This window comes from Solanum dulcamara, chromosome 11 (assembly GCF_947179165.1).
Source record: "Solanum dulcamara chromosome 11, daSolDulc1.2, whole genome shotgun sequence".
Classification (NCBI taxonomy): Eukaryota; Viridiplantae; Streptophyta; class Magnoliopsida; order Solanales; family Solanaceae; genus Solanum; species Solanum dulcamara.
Genome location: NC_077247.1, coordinates 51,520,043 through 51,538,504, shown reverse-complemented (window position 1 = coordinate 51,538,504; position 18,462 = coordinate 51,520,043). Strand labels below are relative to the sequence as shown.

Sequence of the window (18,462 nt, the reverse complement as noted above, 5' to 3'; positions counted from 1 at the left end):
CAATTAGCTCATCGCTAAGGATTGTCTATTTAGCTTCTTTTTTTTAGATGACACTATATATTGCCTTGGAAAATAATAATAATAATGCATGGTACGTAGAAGTTAAAAAAAAAACATAAAACTATACATAGTGACATTTAGGGTGTGTTCGGTACGACGAAAAATATTTTTTTTTAGAAATAATTGATTTTTTAATTTATTTTTTGGTGTTCGATACATAAACAAAAAGTATTATTCTAAAAATATTCGTATACAATCTAGACAAACACAATAAGCGGGAGATAGGGCTGTGGGGTGGTGGGGATGGGGCTATGCGGGTGGGAGTGAAGATGAAGTGTGTTGGAGGGTGAAAAAGACACAATCGATATAAAATGTCATTTGTGAAATTTATTTTTCCTACTTTAACTAAGAAAATCATTTTTCTTATTATTAAGAATTTGTTTTCCCAAAGAATTTTTATTTTACAAAAAATTTGAGCAATCGAATATAAAATAGTAGAAAAACTTTTATATACCAAACACATGAGGAAATAATATCTCTTAAATTCACTTTCTATTTGAATAGACGAAAATGAATATAAAATCTCCTGCATGCTTACAAGTCATAAATTTCTTACATTATTTTTATTAATTTTCTATGAAAAGGATCATATAATTCAAATAATAAACATAAAGGATTACATAAACAAATCTTTCATATGCGACACTCTGGATTTGCCTCTATTTACACAGATATGCTCATTATAATGAACATAACACCTATAGACTGAGGAAGACGTTATCGAGGAACAAAAATGTTGACTTTAGTCTAAATGTCTTGAATTTATAGAACTTAACCAAAGCAAGTTAATTAATTAACCTAATTAAGTTTCTTTTAATTAGTAGTATTTTTTTTTCACTTAGCATAATTGATAGGTAATTGGCGATTACAGTTCTGATTTTGATATCAAATTTGCTGAAAAAACAATTAAGATGTCCCCATCATAGATACATAATTTATTAATTTTGCTACCACCACTAATAAGAAAATAATTTCATGGTGTATATAACAGCCGGTACAGTTTTTACATGAGCTTATTACCGTGCCTCAGAAGCATATGGTAAAATAATATTCTGTTGGCCACACATGCAAGAATAATTATTTTCTACAGTTTATTCTTAACCTTATCCAAAATACGCAAAAACTTGATATGTACCGCATGCATAATATGATAGAATTGGAATGCTTTCCACTTGCGGAAGATATTTTAGTTTGGAAACATTTTAATCTTAGTGGATTAATTTAAATATATAGGATTTGATTGCTAAACGATACATAAATTATATATGCTCGCGTACGTCACTTCAACTTTGTAAGTATTTTAATTTTCTTTTGCGCCTAATTGCTAGATGAATATTGGGTTTACTGTTTAGTAATAAACAAATTACAAATGGTAGAGTGGAAGTGACGTATCTCATAACATATAATATTTCAATTTAGTGATGAGTTGAGTCTACACCAATAAATATAATATTCAAAAAGGTTAATTTGTTTGGAAAAAAAAGAAGAAGAAGAAGAACTCTGTGTGCTTGCCACTGTAAAACCGCTAGTTTCTGGATTGGCACTACTAGTCTGGTGATTGAAATTATTTCGTGCTCAAATTGGCACATTAGATATTAGGTGCTAATCACCCTGTATTAATCGGCGTTACTAGACTATCTGACCTTGAAGAATTAATGTGGGTGCTAATCAAAATATATAAATCATAGTAATATTTAAGATAGTGACCCTTACTCTAGAGGTAAGTCCGTTTCTGTTCAATTGCACAAGCAAGGTCAAAAGCAGAGATGATTTAGAAACAGTAATGAAGTTTGAATTTTTATGGAAATTCAAAATATATATATAAAGAAGTGGGTGCACAAAAATATGGCCAAGGGGATTGGCTCAACATTGGTGGGTGGTATTATAATGTGATATTATATATGTATAGTGTAATTTTTCAGTGAGCTCTAATTCTACGTTTTTTGGCTTAATTATGTTAGTACCCCCCTTGATACGTAGGTAGGGTTATAATTTATCGTTTGGTATGATTTTGAACAATCTTATCATCTTGAGTTAACGCGTTCGAGATTGAATTATTAGACCAAATGCCCAATTTATTATTATGGTATTAGGACATGCATGATTTATCACCCGGCGCCATCTATTATCTTCTTCACGCTCCAATTGACATGAGGGAGGTGGATTGTTAGTATTCCCACATCTGTTGATAAAATGGCAATAGTCTTGAATAATCAGTAATCAATACTTTTTGATGATCTGATTTTTGAGGTTAAGTTAAGTTGTACATAATTCCGTTTCCTTAATCAAGTTATGAGTATGAACAGAATATGTTCCATTTACGTATGCTCATATTCTCGTGTATTGCAGCTAGGTTTGATGACATGAGATACGTAGAAAGAAGGCTCGGGGTGACCGCTAGTTAAAAAGGACATGCACGCTCGTTTGCTATATGCCCAAATGTGCGGCTGGGTAATCGAACCCATCACCATTGCTGCCTAATGGATTCTCTACAGTTTCCCTTGTTGATTCGACGTCTTTTCTCTCGTACGGTTTTGGCAAAACACATGCCATAATTCACATTCAAATCATCTATTTATGTCAAAAAAGTAAAAATAATTTACTCATATATATTTTTAGAATTGAAGACAGGGTCTAATCAACCTCAACATCTAACTAATGAAAAAAAAATTGTTTAAATTTATATAAGCAGACCACCAATTCATTCTCCGTGAAACTTTAACCACTCCAACAAATGGTACAATGAAGTAAATAAATATTAAGCTGGTATTGTACCTAGGACTATTTTCAACCTTTGATTGGTTTCTCCTTTTCGTACCGCATCTTCGCATAGGTCCATCCTTAAAATTTCACCTGTACTTTGATTCGATTCCATACATGTCACGTCACTTCCCATGTACTACTTACTTTTGTAGCACTAATCGCAAATGGGGCCTGTCCATTGCCCAATGGGCTTTATAAGAAAATTATGTCAACTGCTCTGAAAATGGACATTTGACTCATTTCGCTACTTTGGCCCAGCTTAGAAAGTTCGGTTTGGGCCATATACACAAAATTAGGTTTTTGCTTTATTTGCCAGTCATATGCACCGGTGAATTCAAGAAATTAAAATTCATATTCAAGCCATGTAGGATTAGATTAAACTTTTTAAGTTCAATTTTAGATTCACAATTTGATTATGTTAGATTTCAGTTTTGGAGCCTATAAGTTGAATTTTTTAAAAACAAAAATGACATCCTAATAAACAATTGATCATCTCAAATTACCTTAATAAATTTCTCTACACAGTCCAATCATTCAAATAAAAATAATTATCCAGGAAGATCATACTGATAGTTCATATTAAGTCAATTCTATGTGATTTAAACATTAATTATCTTCTTCAATTTTTCCCATAAAGTCATGAAAGTTTTTTTTTTCTTTTTTCAGTGGAGTTGTAATAATGAAGATGGTGTCATTGGAAGTGGTTGGAGGTGACAACCGCTTCATGAAGAATGGTGATCAGGACAATAAAGTCTATGAAATTCTTCATTTCCTAATGTAAACCTTTAATTCTTACACATAACCGAGATGAAATGATCCGATTCTCAACCCTGGTGAGCAGTTACACTCGCCGGCAAAATGGAACTCACCCGAATCTCAAAATTTCTCACATGCTATGCCATGCTTCAATCCTTCATAGGCTCAAGGAACCTAGGCCTATTGAACAAGTGCATGCCCACATTGTTATCTCTGGTCTTTCTCAGAATACACGTCTTTCTAACAGATTGATGAATTCATATGCATCATGTCGACTTATAGCACAAACCCACAAAATTTTTTCTCTGATAGAGCACAAAAACTTGGTTTCTTGGACCATATTGATAAATGGGTTTACAAAAAATTGCCTTTTTCTTGAAGCCATTGAGGCATTTGGACAGATGGTTAATATCGGGTTAATGCCTAATGCAATCACAATTTCAAGTATTTTACCTGCTATTGGAAATTTAAGGTTGACCCTGATAGGAAAATCACTTCATTGTTATTGGGTTAAGCAAGAGTATCCGTGTAATGTGTTTGTCCAAAGTGCATTAGTTCATATGTATTCGAAAGTGGGGTGTCCGATTGCTGCCAGATACGTGTTTGATAGTATGTCTGAGAGAAACGTTGTCTCGTGGAACGCGATTATTTTTGCTTATTCCAATAATGGTATGGTCGAGGAAGCAATTCGACTTTTCAATTTAATGAGAAGGAGCTTGTCAGTGGATACGTTTACGATAATGAGTTTGGTTTCTGCTGCTTTTGACGTTGGGGATTTACAAATAGTTGCTCAAATCCATGGGTTTGTAGTTAGATCTGGTCATGATAACAACCAACCTGTTGAAACAGGTCTAATAGAGATGTATATTGATGTAAACTGCGTTGATGATGCTTACTGTATATTCTGTGAGATTCCTGTAAAAGATGTAGTTGCTTGGACATTGATGTTGACGGGGTTTGTAAAGAGTGGAAACTGGAGTATGGCAGTAGAACATTTCAATCAGATGATGGCCACAGAAGATGTGGAACTTGATTCTGTTGCTCTGATAGCTATCCTTTCAGGATGCAGCAGTTCAGGAGCCTTGAAGCAAGGCAGGAGGGTGCACGCATTGGTAATAAAAATTGGTTTTGAAGGTGATACTTTTTTGGGATCATCTGTTATAGACATGTATGCAAATTGTGCCAAGTTGGGTGATGCCAGAAGATTTTTTGAAGGGATGGCTGAGAAAGACGCTGCATGCTGGAATGCACTGATTGCTGGTAATGGAATGCATGGGTACGGTAATGATGCAATAGACCTTTTCCTGAAGATGAAGGATTTAGGTATAGATCCAAATGAGTCAACCTTGGTTTCTGTCTTGAGCGCTTGCGGTCATGCTGGGTTGGTTGATCAAGGATTGTATATTTTTGACAATATGGTAGCAAGATGGAACCTTTATCCTAATCAAAAGCACTATGCATGTGTTATTGACCTTCTTGGACGTGCAGGGAGATTAAATGATGCTTACTCAGTAATTAGGAACATGCATTTTCAACCAGGTGTGGACGTTTATGGTGCTTTACTTGGTGCTTGTAAAGCTCATGGGAATATTGAGCTAGGTGTTGAGGTATCACAGAGGCTTTTTGAGCTGAAGCCACATGATGCAGGATATTATATACTTCTCTCAAATATTTATGCTTTGTCTGGAAATTCGGAGGGTGTAAAGTCAACCAGATTATTGCTCAGATCGCAAACTTTGAAGAAGGATCCAGGCCTGAGCTCAATTGAGATAAATGGAGCCGTTTACACATTTATGGCGAGCGAAAAGGAACATCCCCTATATCCTGAAATCTCTAGGTTTCTGAAGAACTTAATCTTCAGAATACAAGAAGAAGGATATGTGCCTGATTTAAACTCTGTTTATCAGGATGTGGCAGAGGATCTGAAAAAGGATATTCTTTATCACCATAGTGAGAAGTTGGCCATTGCTTTTGGATTGATGAGAACAAAACCAGGAACAATCATACGGGTGACAAAAAATCTCCGAGCATGCAATGATTGCCACTCTTCGTGTAAATATATCTCCAAAGTTTTCGGACGAACGCTTGTCATCAAGGACAAAATCCGCTTTCATGTTTTTCATGGTGGGAACTGCTCATGTGGGGACTATTGGTGACACTGTACTCTGATTAATCAACATTGACTTATCCCGCGAAACCACCTCATCTACAACATCTCTGAGAGCAATTTATGCTACTTAGTTTTGATGTTTACATCCAAACCGAATGGTGGAGCATTTCAAATGGACCATGTACATCAATCGATATCAACTTATGCTCAAATGATTCTGACCAGGTTGCAAAACTCCTCTTTCAGAACTTTCTGAGATCCACTTATTGGAAGAGGACTCTACTCCCTCTATCTGCTTTTATGGTACACCATTTGATTGGTTACAGATTTTAAGATTTTAGTTTGACCAGTGTATTAAATGAACTATAGTGGAAAAGCAATTTTGAATGAATGACCCTCACTTAAGTGATTGTTGTGAGTTGGAAAGGATGAAAGTAGTGTAATGGACCACATAAGAAAGACCAAAAAGTGCTTCCAGTATGTAGATGCCTAATTGTTAAGAAACGTTTTCTGTGCTAATTAGGAATGTGACTGAGAAGGTTGTGTACACCTTTTAATACACCAGAAGGCATAACGTGTTGCGACAAGAGCCCTTTTATATTCTGCTGCTGCATTGTAGCAGCAAGACCTTAGAAATGGACAGTTCATCTAATTACCTTTACTCATTATACTTAGCATACAGAGGAAATTCTTGACTACGCAGGAGGTAATTTAGGTTACTGATGTCCACAAGATGGTCCGTTTACCTACTAGTTGAAACAAGGACAATTTGGAATTTAGCAACTTATTATTTAATGGGACAATACTTATCAAGTTCTTGGGGAGGAGAGATAATGCTCAAAGTTGCTTTAAAATTTTTGGGAGTTCATATTGACTTTTCCCTGAGATAATTACTGCTAAATTTTGAAGGTTTTCTAATGTTTTAGAAAACTAGATAGCAGAGGGAAACATAGTTTTTAGTGATATTATGTGCTTGTCATGTGGAGCAACCTATGACTTTCAGAGGTGATGTTATGATTAAGAAAAGTTGGACGAGAATCATAGCACAAAATTGAATTTTTTTCATTTGTTCAAATTCAACACTAACACTCTATGAGATTGTATAGTAATCGACATAAGAGAAGATTATAGTAGAAAACAGTTAAGTGGTGAAATACTCATTGCATGAAAATAAATGACAAATTGACAACCTCTGGGGAAAAAAAAACAGTCTGCATTAATGAAGGATTCCTCTCAGATGTGAGGAAGGGATAAAACTGCTTGAAATGAATCTCACTCTTTGTGCATTTTCAAGTTGCATATCATGGACTTGCTAAAGAGTTTGCTGTTTTTTTTTAAAAAGGAACCTTCCAAAGATGTCAGCTAAGGCTCAACAAGATCTAAAGATGTCAGCTGAATTTGAATTCTGAAATGGTTGAAGGCATTAAGAGTACCAATATTAACTTTATTTTGTGGAACACATATAAAAGAGATAATAAATTCATTTTCTTTCGTAAAGTTTAGTTGATCAAGTCATGATCAAATTAACATCGAGCTAGTAGAGCTGTTTCTGACAAGGGACATTTTCACGCTGGGATATGGAGCTCTGTACTTGGTCTCTGCATTTTCATCATCACTGGCATCTCTGTTGTGCTGATTCTGTTTTATAATTCCCCCAATGAAAGTTTTTCCATTCTATATCTGTAAGTAGTCCGCGTACATCCATTGCAAATAAAGCCTATTACTCGAATATTAGTGAGTTTGATATTTATACCAAGAATTTAATTCTGAATTTTCTGATGCTCATGAGTAGGATTTCTTCCCATCTACTAAATCTTGGTGGACACAGTTACGTGATACTTGTGCAATTGGAAGGTAGCAGGTACTTAGTGAACAAGTCGTGGAAGGTAGCAGGTACTTAGTGAATAGTGAACAAGTCGTGGAAGGTAGCAGGTACTTAGTGAACAAGTCGAGGTTCGCGGTAGTAGCCAGATACAATCATTATAAGAAAAAAAAAACTGATGCTCATGGAATGAAACAACTGTATTTCATTTTGCATGTTCTCGAGGAATGGGTACTTGAATGGGCAAAATCTCTTTCATGTGCATTGTTGTGTTTTATATGCTTACATTGTTCTATTCTCCATGATTTGGTTGGTTATATACTTCTAAGCAACCGTGTGGCTGCACGTTCACTGCATTATTTAACTTGTTTGAGGTCCAACAAGAGTGAAGTTGACTTAATTAGGGTCCTTTTTTGTGTGGGTGGGTGGGTGGGGGTGGGGCGTCTGTTAGGAGTGCCATTGATTTGCTTAAAATTTATAAAACTAATCAATTCCCCAGCTCACCCATCAGACGACTTTGTGATTTATTATTAAAAGAAAATTTTAGAATTTTTTATTTGTTGCAAATGGCAGACGTGGGTCTGTTACACTGAATTAGGCTTCAAGAGATTTTTTCTTTGGTTTAATTAAAAATATGTAGTTCTTCGTTCGCACAACTCGAATCCGAGACATCTTGTTAAGAGTAAAAAAATCTCAACCACGTCACTACACTTCATAATTGGTTCTAGAGAATTGCTAAAACTAAATCAGGTAGTGCATCCCATGTCATAAAATACAGAAATGAAATTGTTTTTGCATCATACTGAGTGAGTGTGAGAGACAGAGAGAACGTGGGAATCATAACTTTTAAGGTTTTGGCAGACATGGCAACCACATTCTAACACCACCTCATTGCCGCATTTTTCCTATAAATACCTCATTCATGTAACTTCTTGTTCACCTCTCTTCAGTTTTAAATAGTAACTCTCAGCTTCACAGTCTATATGCCGCCTGCCTTTATGGATCCTCAAGAATCTGATTGCGAAACTTTCATTGAAGTAACTGATCCCTTTATGAACAAACCCAAGTTGCTACTCAACAAGGAGAGCCTGGGCAATGAGAAACAGATTTCAGTGGATCCAATCTCCCTGAAAGAACCAAATGAACTTGCAATCCCCTATTCAAAACCCAAACCTCTCAACATTCCTAAGAAAATCTCCAGCTTCAGCCTGCCCAATTCAACAACCTCATCTCCAGATTTTTCGAAGAAGAAACAATTCAGTCAACTACCCTCTCCCCTGTCTTCATCAGCCAATCATTTGGCTCGTCAACACTCCGCAGCTCTCACAAACTTTGAACGGTTAAGAGAAATCCAATTACGGAGGAGCAAGTCGTGTGGTGAAGGCAGAGCTAGCGCCCCACCTGAAGAATTCGATATTTGGTTCACCCCCAATAGTACCATTCAACAAGTACCGGAAGCAGCAGGGGACAACAATAATAAGTTGATCTTTTTCCCTGAATCTGAAATTAACAGCAGAAATGATGAAATTTATGATAAAAAAACGTTGGAGGGGCGAAATCAGGACGCGGAAAAGTTTAAATGCGGAGCGTTGTGCTTGTTCATTCCAGGATTCGGTAAGGGAATCAAACATATAAAATCAGGGAGAAGGCAAGTAAGTGGAGTATCATCGTCTGATATAGGACAACATGTAGTTTCAAGGACAGTTTCATTGGAGAAATTCGAATGTGGGTCGTGGACATCATCGGCAGCTATAATCAACGACGTTGGAGATGCAGCCTCCAACAACATGTTTTTCGATCTGCCAATGGAGCTCATCCGGTGCAGTAATGTGAACGACGATACATTTTCCCCTGTTACGACAGGGTTTGTTTTCGACAAGGAAGTGAAAGGGGTCCTGAAAAACACAACAACAATAACAACTCCGAGGAAATCGCATGAATCGACACGCCACGTTCGATTTTCTACGTCGTCCCCAACATCGTACCCGCCATCACCTACGTCCTGCATAACACCACGAATGCTCACGGCTAGAGAAGATTTCACTACATTTCTAGAAGCTCAGAGTGCATGATATTTTCGAATGGAAATTTTTTTCTTGAGGATTCATCATTTGCTATATATAAATATATGCGAAAAAGTAGAATTTGTAAATATAAATTGTGATTTTCGGTGGGAGAAGGTTTGAATGAACCCCTTTCTCAAAACCCCCACTCCTCACTACTTGTATGTAGTGCCTCTTTTTTTTTTCTTTTTCTTTTTTATCCAACACTTATAATTTTACTCAGCATTTAAGTGTACAACCTTTGTTCATGTTGATCTTGATATATATATAGATTGAACAAGAGCTCATGAGTGATACCAAACTGTAAGATGATGTATATGAGTCATTTGGCTTACGAAATAAAACTCATTAATTTAATCTCTAACTAATTTTTTACTTTGCTTAACTAATGCACCCTAAGTATTAAACGTTGTACTAATTGACAAGTAAAGCTTCCTCAAGTGATTGAACACCTCCATCATTAACCGGGAGTGAAATCGGAGGATAAGTTAGAACATTATTGATCCTCGCGAAGAAAAGGAAGAAGAAGAAGCTAACACTCCTTATGTTACCATTCACCGCATGGCATCTTTATATGATTATTCACTTAACATTCTTTGGTTACAAGATTAAGAGCCCGTTTGGATGAGTTTTAAGTTGGTCAAAATCAACTTAAAGCCCCTTTTTAGTTTTTGGACGTGTTTGCCTAAAGCTAACTTTAAGCCATAAAGTTCTTAAAGTCAGTCAAAAATGAAAAGTTAGGATTTCTAACTTTTTTTTTCTAAGTGCTTAAAACCATTTTGTTTGACCATGGAAATTACTTTTATATCCCTTATATTTTAATTAAATTCACTAACTACTCTTTTTATTCTTTTAACCCTAAAATTCAAACACTTATTTTCAACATAAGCATTTTTATTCAAACACTCAACTGCTTATTTATAAAAATAATTTTCAGCACTTCAAAGTTCTAAAAGCACTTCATACATAAAAGTTATTTTTTTAAGCCCATCCAAACGGGCTCTAAAGCCGATTAAGCAAACGACCTAATTAAGGGTGATTTGCAAAAATAGGATACCTTCATTGTCGCTATGAAATTTTGATTCCATTTGAATAAGTTTAGCAATTAGCGTGTGGCTCAGAATAAGTTCGATTGCTATAAGTAGGGGGGTTAAATGGGTAGGTTGGTCAAAAATTGAAGAGAGTAAAAATGGACTGAATTAAAAATTGATTTGGGTCATGACCCGCCCAAATTTACTTTGGGATTAATTGGGCTAAAAATTGAGTTGAATCATGACCCGTCCAATTTGATCCGTTTAATCTCAAGAATTTTAACATTGTTATTGACCTTTTGTAACCCTAATTTGAATTCCAACTCAAAAAAAATAAAAAATAAAAAGTTTTTTGATTTTGAAATGGAAAGTCACCACACATTATGCCAACCAAATAAATATATATTTAAGATGACGGAAAAAAAATATAGTTTAGTTTCTTTTAGTTATTTTGATCCCAGAAAAGCAAAAAAATTAATTTACAAATGAAAAGAATAAATAGCTAAATCCGAAAAGATATAAAGTAGATATTCATATATTCAATATGGGAACATACATTGAGCCAATCAAATAAAGAATTTTAAAACGGATTGGAATTGTAGATTAAATTGGGCTAAATTGAATATCATTTTAAAATGCGTTAAGAATTATATGAGTTGAGATTGACCTAATTTATGGACGGATTAAACAAGTTACCTATATTTGAGCTCATTTTCACAGTCTAAGTCAGAGCGAATTACCATAATTTTACTGTACATTGTGTCGTTATTTTGAAAAAAAAATGTTCATGAGTGCTGGCGGATCAACAAGAACTTGATGGATGAGAAAAACTTGCCAAGTTACAAATTGTTTACCAGGGCTGACGAATCACCAAAATGGATAAAAACTTGTCTTGCCATAAGTCCCAGCGAAACACCAAAATTTTATGATGAATGGTAAAAAAATTTGCTGAAGGATCACTAGAACTTTAATACAGATTGTATCCTAACTCTTCAACTATTTTTTCACAAGTTTAGATCACTAAAACTTGCACAAAAACTTGAGCAACTACGTTTTTATTTCAAAATTGATCCAAAATTGCGCTCTGTGAAATTTTTACGTCAAGAGTTTCCAGGGTACTAACTCAGAAGTCATTGGGCTCCAGCAGCAGTTAAGCCCAATAGATATAGAGCCCGTTTGGATTGGCTTTAAGTTGGTCAAAACCAACTTAAAGCTCCTTTTTAGCTTTTGGACGTGTTTGTCTAATGCTGACTTTAAGCCATAAAGTTCTTAAAGTCAGTCAAAAATGAAAAGTTAGGATTCCTAACTTTTTTTTTTCAAAGTGCTTAAAGTCATTTTCTTTGACCATGGAAATTACTTTTATATCCCTTATATTTTAACTAAATTCCTAAACTACCTTTTTTTATTCTTTTAACCCTAAAATTCACATCATAAGCACTTTTATCCAAACACTCAACTGCTTATTTATAAAAATAACTTTCAGCACTTCAAAGTTCTAAAAGCACTTCATACATAAAAGTTACTTTTTTTAAGCCAATCCAGGCTCATACTTTCTCATGTAAACTTCACTGACAAATCAATTTCACTTAAATGTCAATTTGCAATAAATTTTTATTTTGTTTTTTTACCTTTTTTGGTAAAGGAAATACTATTCATCTTGTTCTATTATTGAGTTAGTTTCTGAAATGGAGATTCCAACTAACAATTTTTATTTCATAAATTAAAGCCACTCAATTTTACTATTTTAGTAAGATAAAAGTCAATCAACTATTATAATTATTTCAAAAAATCTAATAATAAAATCACTCAGTTTTTGTTGCTTCACCTATAAAGTATATCAATTAATTCAAGTGATATTTTTAATAGATATTTTTGATGTAGACATTTTTATTTTGATTTACTAGCCAAATTTCTTGTTCAAATTCTATATTTATATTAAAAATTTTATTAAATATGTACAATGACTTTAAAAAATTAAAATCTTAAACATGTAAACTCTAAATTTTGATTTTGCTTCTAACCTCCACCACCATCTTCTCTTCTTCTTTCTTTCCACCTGCACCACTAAAAAGAAATGCCCTAAACGACTTGAACATACAATATACTTTGATTCCAACTTATATTTCACTCCAATTATTAATGGAGGAAAAATCTGAGAGGGAAGAGACAAATTTGCCGACAAAAGTTAAATCGGAAATTAGCAGAAAATGGAGAAATCACTTTCGCCATAAATTCTTGTCGACATGAACCCGTGTGTTAAAATTACTCTTCGGTCACAGTTTTTATACTCTTCGAACAAAAATTACACTTTTTCACTTATTTTTACTTGTTCCTTACTTTATAAAAAAATAGATTTTCATTTTACTTATCATTTTAAATAAATTAAGAAAAGACAATTATTTTTTAGTATACATTAATTAATATTCATATTAATCATCATATTTAAAGGGCGTGCAAAATCTAAAATGAACATATAAAAATAAATGGATATGAAGTAATCGATTAATATATTCTGAAATTTAAATTGAATGGAAAACAAGTCCGACCTCCACATCCTTGTAACGACATTATTATTAACGGTAAAGATCCACCCAGTAAACTCCACCAGCTACCACAGTCACGGCTCCCTACTCTTCTTTTCATTTAAGATTCTTATAAGTATACTCTTGTATTTCATTTTTAAATAGTATTCAATTTTCAACAATATTTATTAAACAAGGATGGTTTAGTAAGCTATATGTTGTATTTATTGATTTCTTAACGGACGTACTTATTTTGAGGTGGGGAAAATAATAAGTATAAATTCAAAACAAATTCGAATATACTTGATTCTTTTTACGCAAAATTTATTTCATTAAAATATATAATGTTGACATATGGTCCCATTGTCTATCAACTCTTATTCCAAAATCACTTGAGGTCTTGAAGCTTTAATTGAATTCACAGTTGTACTAAACTCCATTGGTCCCCTCATTTGAACTAACATTATTTCCTCCATACAAAACACCCCCTGCCACCTCCTCCTCCCCCACTCCACTCCAACATCACCATGTGTTTAAGGCCCACTGTTCCACTCCACACGTATAATTATTTTTAGTGAAAAGCGATTTACCTCTTTAGTAAGTTTTCATCAAATCTTCATTTTCTACGGACTGTTAAGAAGGAGGCCAAATGCACCTAAAATACAACTCAAATGCAGTGAATCCTAACATGCAACCCCATTGATATGCTATAAAGGCAAAACAACAATTGGAAAAAAGAAATTTGGGGGCCCCAAAGGAGAATGAACATTCTACCAAATTTTCGTGTATGGAGCATAGGTTAATCAAATAAATAGCTGTACACATGCAAGGTACTCCAATTAACACACATCCTCATCATGCCCTGTAGTTTCTTTAACGTATCTAGCTCAGTCTTAATCATAGATTATCATATTGCATTTTGAGACCGTTGGTTTCACACAAATAGCCAAAAATTGACAAATGGCATTACACCTATGGAAAATACTCATATGATTGTAGTACACTCGAAGCCTTGAGCAATTTCTTCAATTATTGCTATTATGGGTCCATGTAACATTCAAGCAAAGTCGGCATGAAGGGAAAAGAAGAGTAACTTTCTTGCCTGCCAATCCAAGCAAATGCTAATCTTTCAGTAAAAAAATAAAAAGTTGCTCTTTTGTTGAATTTGATCAAGGGAAACAAGCAACGAGGACCCTTCTGTCATCCACATGACTTGTTTGACTTGTTTTGGAGGTCAAATCTGTTCTACAAGGCTGCAACATCTTGTTATAAATTAAACTAAAGGGACTACTTTGATTGTTCTAGAAGAAATGCCAAACCTTTGGCCTTGAACAGTGCATGAAAAAGCAAATCCTTACCCATAAATAAAGCATCAATCCTTGAATCATGATCATCAACTTATTCAAATCCAGGATTTTAACTCGATGGATTGACACTTAATAAAGTTCTTAGTAATATACTCATTCTACTCGATTCCGATTTCTCATTTATTGAAATTTATTTCTATTTTTTTTTTTATATATTCCCTCAATTTCAAAATAAGTGAATTGTTGAGTAATGCATAATCATTAATAAAAAACATTCAGGTGAAAGAAAGGGATCTGACCCCTAATCAAGAACAACCCAAGAAAGAAGGTAAAAGCTGAGTTAAGGTCCCTCTGGAAAAGCACCAAACCAAGATAATCATTTTTCTAATACCATTCAGTTATATCTTTCTTCTTTCCAGTTGTGTGTTGTTAAGGGGTGGGAGGCCCCTTGACACCGACAGCATAATCAAATCCAGCCAACTTTTTGGCAAAAGGAACCCATACCAGTGAAAGAAAGGGAATAAAATAGTGTTATAAACAGAGACAGAACTATACAAAACACCCTGTAACCCTAACAATATAATAACGAATCATATACTAATGCATTGTCACTGTTGTTTCTATACCCATGTTTCTATTTCAGAAAGTATCAAGAAAATTTTATCATACAGAAATGAACAAGAGAAGAATATATATAGCTCTAACAAAAAGAAAAACTTAAAAGTAATAACATATGTTGAAAAGAAAGCACCGGCAATGTTGACCTCATTGCCGCGTTCTTTGTAGTGTAGTGCCAATCGTCTTAAGTTCGAATCTCTTAACAGTTGCAGCAATATCCCTCATTGTAGTGTCCACCATATAAGGGGTACCGTCAATGGTGATTGCCGTGGTGTTGACCAGCTGTCGGCATGGCTCACGGCGCTCTGCGATGGTCCCGTGATAGTGAAAGTACTTGATACGCCCTTCTGTCTTGTGTGTTGTCTTGCCTACTGTATTCTGAGACATATGCACACCGTTGGCAATCACGTTGCGAGGTTGCACTGCATATTTCCGATCCCTCCTAATACCCCTCTTCACGTCCTTGTACACTAGCTTCTCAAATCCCCATTTTCTGCAGTCAAATTATCATTGAATCATCAGTTTAAGTGTTCGAAATCAAGAAATCAACACATACATGACATAGCTTCATACAAAATATATAAAGCAAACACGATTGTTAGTTGATTAAGTTGGAAGAGTATCAGAATGCAGGGCTATAGCCTTGAACCAAAAAAGACCAGTCAAAACCCACAAATCATTTTCTTTTCTCCAGCCTTCTAGACTATCATAAGCCATGGAAGAACAGAAGAAGAAACAGTGCGCTAAATTATTCAAAGATACAACTTTTACTCACTATCAGAGGAACCTTAAAGTCAATTCATCACTAAAAGAATGCTCAGTTACAACTAGGTAATGACACCTATATAGAAAAAAAAATCCAACTTTAATTGGTAATGATCATTAAGTATCTAAATTTCTTCAAGACAGCTAATTTGGTAGAGCTTCCAATTCCAAACACCATGGAAAAACATCTGATCCAGCTAAACAGGTCTCATTAAGGGAAATAGAGTAATAACAAATTAAGACAGCTTAGCTTCCACTAGGGAAATAAAATAAGGAATAATCATACTTTAAGCCAACATCACAAGACTAATCACCAAACTAAAGTAGCAATCAAGAATTTCTTTTCTCGTGAACAGTCTAATAATCCATCAAAGCATCTCAATTATCCACCACTACAACACATCAACAAATAAAATTAAAAAACCCCTAGACAATATAATAGTACCAGAATATCTAACCATCTCCTAATCATACTATTTCAGATGCTCTGTAACAGAGAAAGAACTCATATCTAGAGGAACCACAATCAACATAACATGACTGGTATTATTTAATATCTCATAGATACTCAACAATTTTACTTAATTACTCCAAATTGGGATGGTTGATTTAATTTATGTACCAAAATTCTTTATTTCAATTAAAAATTCTAATTCCAACACGGGTCAGTCGAAATTCAACACTGTGAATGTTTGTTGAGAAATATGTTGACCAATTTGAGCTTCTAATGCATGAGAAAACGCCAAAAAGAATTAAATTAAAAAAAAATTACAAGTTGAATGGGAGTTTGGAAGGGGTACCTGTAGGATTTACCGCGGTCCTCTTCTAGACAAAGCTTGTAAGACATTGGCATCTGCTCAATGGTGAACTGTGTATAATCCGATAAGGAATTCACTACAGATTTAATGGTGCTCTTCTTGGGTACAAAAATGAACTCATCCACATCAAAGAAGAACATCCATTTAGCTTGAAACTTATACCTATGTAAGCAATCATTGACAATAAGGAACTGATTGTGATAGTAGCCATCAAATCTCTCTTGGTCCCTAATATCCTGTAATGTAACGTATCCTTTATCCATCCATGGCTGGAGCACCTCCATTACCCCCTCATGTACACCACCAGCATCGTGAAATACGAAATGAGACTTCTCTCCGAACAGCCTCACGTGAAATGCCAGCCACTCTCTTACTCTCTGTGGGCTCAAGTTCCCGAATAGAGACGAGCCGCAGTAGAAGAAATCATACTTTGGGGGTGCTTCAAACATGGAAGTAAAATTGACGAAATCCTGCCCCGTCTCCGTCAATGCTTCGAAAGTGTCGGTGGTGTTGAAGTCAGTGTCGCCGCCGCCGTTGGTGGTGGCGTGAAGAAGGAGTTTGCCGCCAGTTTCGCCGTCGCCAACTGGGACAGGGAAAGTGCAGTTAATGACCAGCACAGTGTAAACCCTGCCATAGCCCCAGTCAGGGAGGATCTTGTCACCGGCAACGGAGATGGGGTTTTGCCGTTTATCAGAAGAGACCCACTCACAACGGTAACTGGGTTTGCCATAGATGTGAAGAGGCTTTGAAGCTAAACCCATTACAGCAAAGGTGCCATAACCTCCTCTATAAGCAGACATCAGAATAAAGTTGTAGGCGGCAGAGCCAAAAGGGTTGAAAGCCCTCTTAACGACGCCGTTTTCTAGAAGTCTGTCTTTCTCCAAGGACGGCGGCGACGGTGGAGGAGCAGTAGTAGTAGTAGTACTCATCGGCGGTGGAATAGTAGCAGATGGGGTTGAGGAATTAGTGGCGTTTAAGTGGGAAACATAATGAAGTGGGGCGGCGGGAGTAGAAATACAGCTGCCAAGATCTATAGGGGAGAAAGAGATTAAGCGAGAAGGTATGAAGTGAAGAAGGGTAATGAGAGAACAGAGAAAAAGAAGAGCAGTGAGTAGAAGCTTGAGCTCGGCAGCACAATTCCAAACGACACCAACGAACATCCTCCGCTCTTTCTCCTTACTCATACTGAGAGATAAAGATAAAGATCAGTATACGAAAGAGCAGTAGAGAGAGATAAGAAGAAGAAGAAAGAAAAGGAAGAGAAGGCAGGCTTTTGGTTATTCTAGAGTATATCTAGAGACTAGATATCTCTTCTACAATGCTACTGCTTCTTTCCAGTATTCTCTTTCTCTCTATCTCTCTCTTTCTCTCTCGCATTTGGAGTAAAGGTGATTTGAGTTCTTATAAATCAACAATGGCGAAGTAAGTTGATATGCATAAGGATTTCTACAGTTCAATTATGATTGCTGCAATAATTTGGGGTAACGAAATAATTTGCAGTAATAACGCGGAGAAAGTGATTTATTAAGACTAATTGCCGACGGTGTTGGCCTAATTACCCGTAAAATTCGACTAAAGTAAGATAAAAGAGGATGATGTTTGTCTATAACAATTATTCTCTCTTTATTTTTATTTTTAACTTTTTATCTAATAAGGGGACAGCTGGAAGCTAGAAAGGATTCGTTTATATTATTTTTATATAATAAAAATTTAATTTTTTTGAAGTTATGAATATTTTTTATGCATTTATTTTTTCATAGTTTGAACCATCTTAAAAATGAAAACTTTGACTTTGTCATTTCTTTTAAAACCAACATTATAACACCC

At 35.1% G+C, this 18,462-nt stretch overlaps 3 protein-coding genes across 4 annotated transcripts; 2 read left to right on the top strand and 1 right to left on the bottom strand.

Moving 5' to 3' along the window:
* Nucleotides 1-3,434: 3,434 nt before the first annotated feature.
* On the top strand, nucleotides 3,435-7,122 carry LOC129875276 (pentatricopeptide repeat-containing protein At1g11290, chloroplastic-like). 2 transcript variants are annotated; one of them, XM_055950729.1, is made up of 2 exons: nucleotides 3,435-5,914; nucleotides 7,045-7,122. In XM_055950729.1, exon 1 carries the CDS (start codon nucleotides 3,636-3,638, stop codon nucleotides 5,733-5,735), a length of 2,100 nt encoding a protein of 699 aa, XP_055806704.1. In that variant the 5' UTR covers nucleotides 3,435-3,635; the 3' UTR covers nucleotides 5,736-5,914; nucleotides 7,045-7,122. The 2 variants fall into 2 exon arrangements, with proteins under 2 accessions (XP_055806704.1, XP_055806703.1); XM_055950728.1 differs by having other exon boundaries at nucleotides 7,032-7,122.
* A 1,280-nt stretch (nucleotides 7,123-8,402) lies between these two features.
* On the top strand, nucleotides 8,403-9,849 carry LOC129873488 (uncharacterized). The gene has a single exon (XM_055948591.1). It carries the CDS (start codon nucleotides 8,495-8,497, stop codon nucleotides 9,581-9,583), a length of 1,089 nt encoding a protein of 362 aa, XP_055804566.1. The 5' UTR covers nucleotides 8,403-8,494; the 3' UTR covers nucleotides 9,584-9,849.
* Nucleotides 9,850-14,941: 5,092 nt separating this feature from the next.
* On the bottom strand, nucleotides 14,942-18,092 carry LOC129872883 (galactan beta-1,4-galactosyltransferase GALS3-like). The gene is made up of 2 exons (XM_055947829.1): nucleotides 16,618-18,092; nucleotides 14,942-15,545 (listed from the first exon to the last, which is right to left on the bottom strand). Exons 1-2 carry the CDS (start codon nucleotides 17,817-17,819, stop codon nucleotides 15,200-15,202), a joined length of 1,548 nt encoding a protein of 515 aa, XP_055803804.1. The 5' UTR covers nucleotides 17,820-18,092; the 3' UTR covers nucleotides 14,942-15,199.
* Between the last annotated feature and the right edge of the window lie 370 nt (nucleotides 18,093-18,462).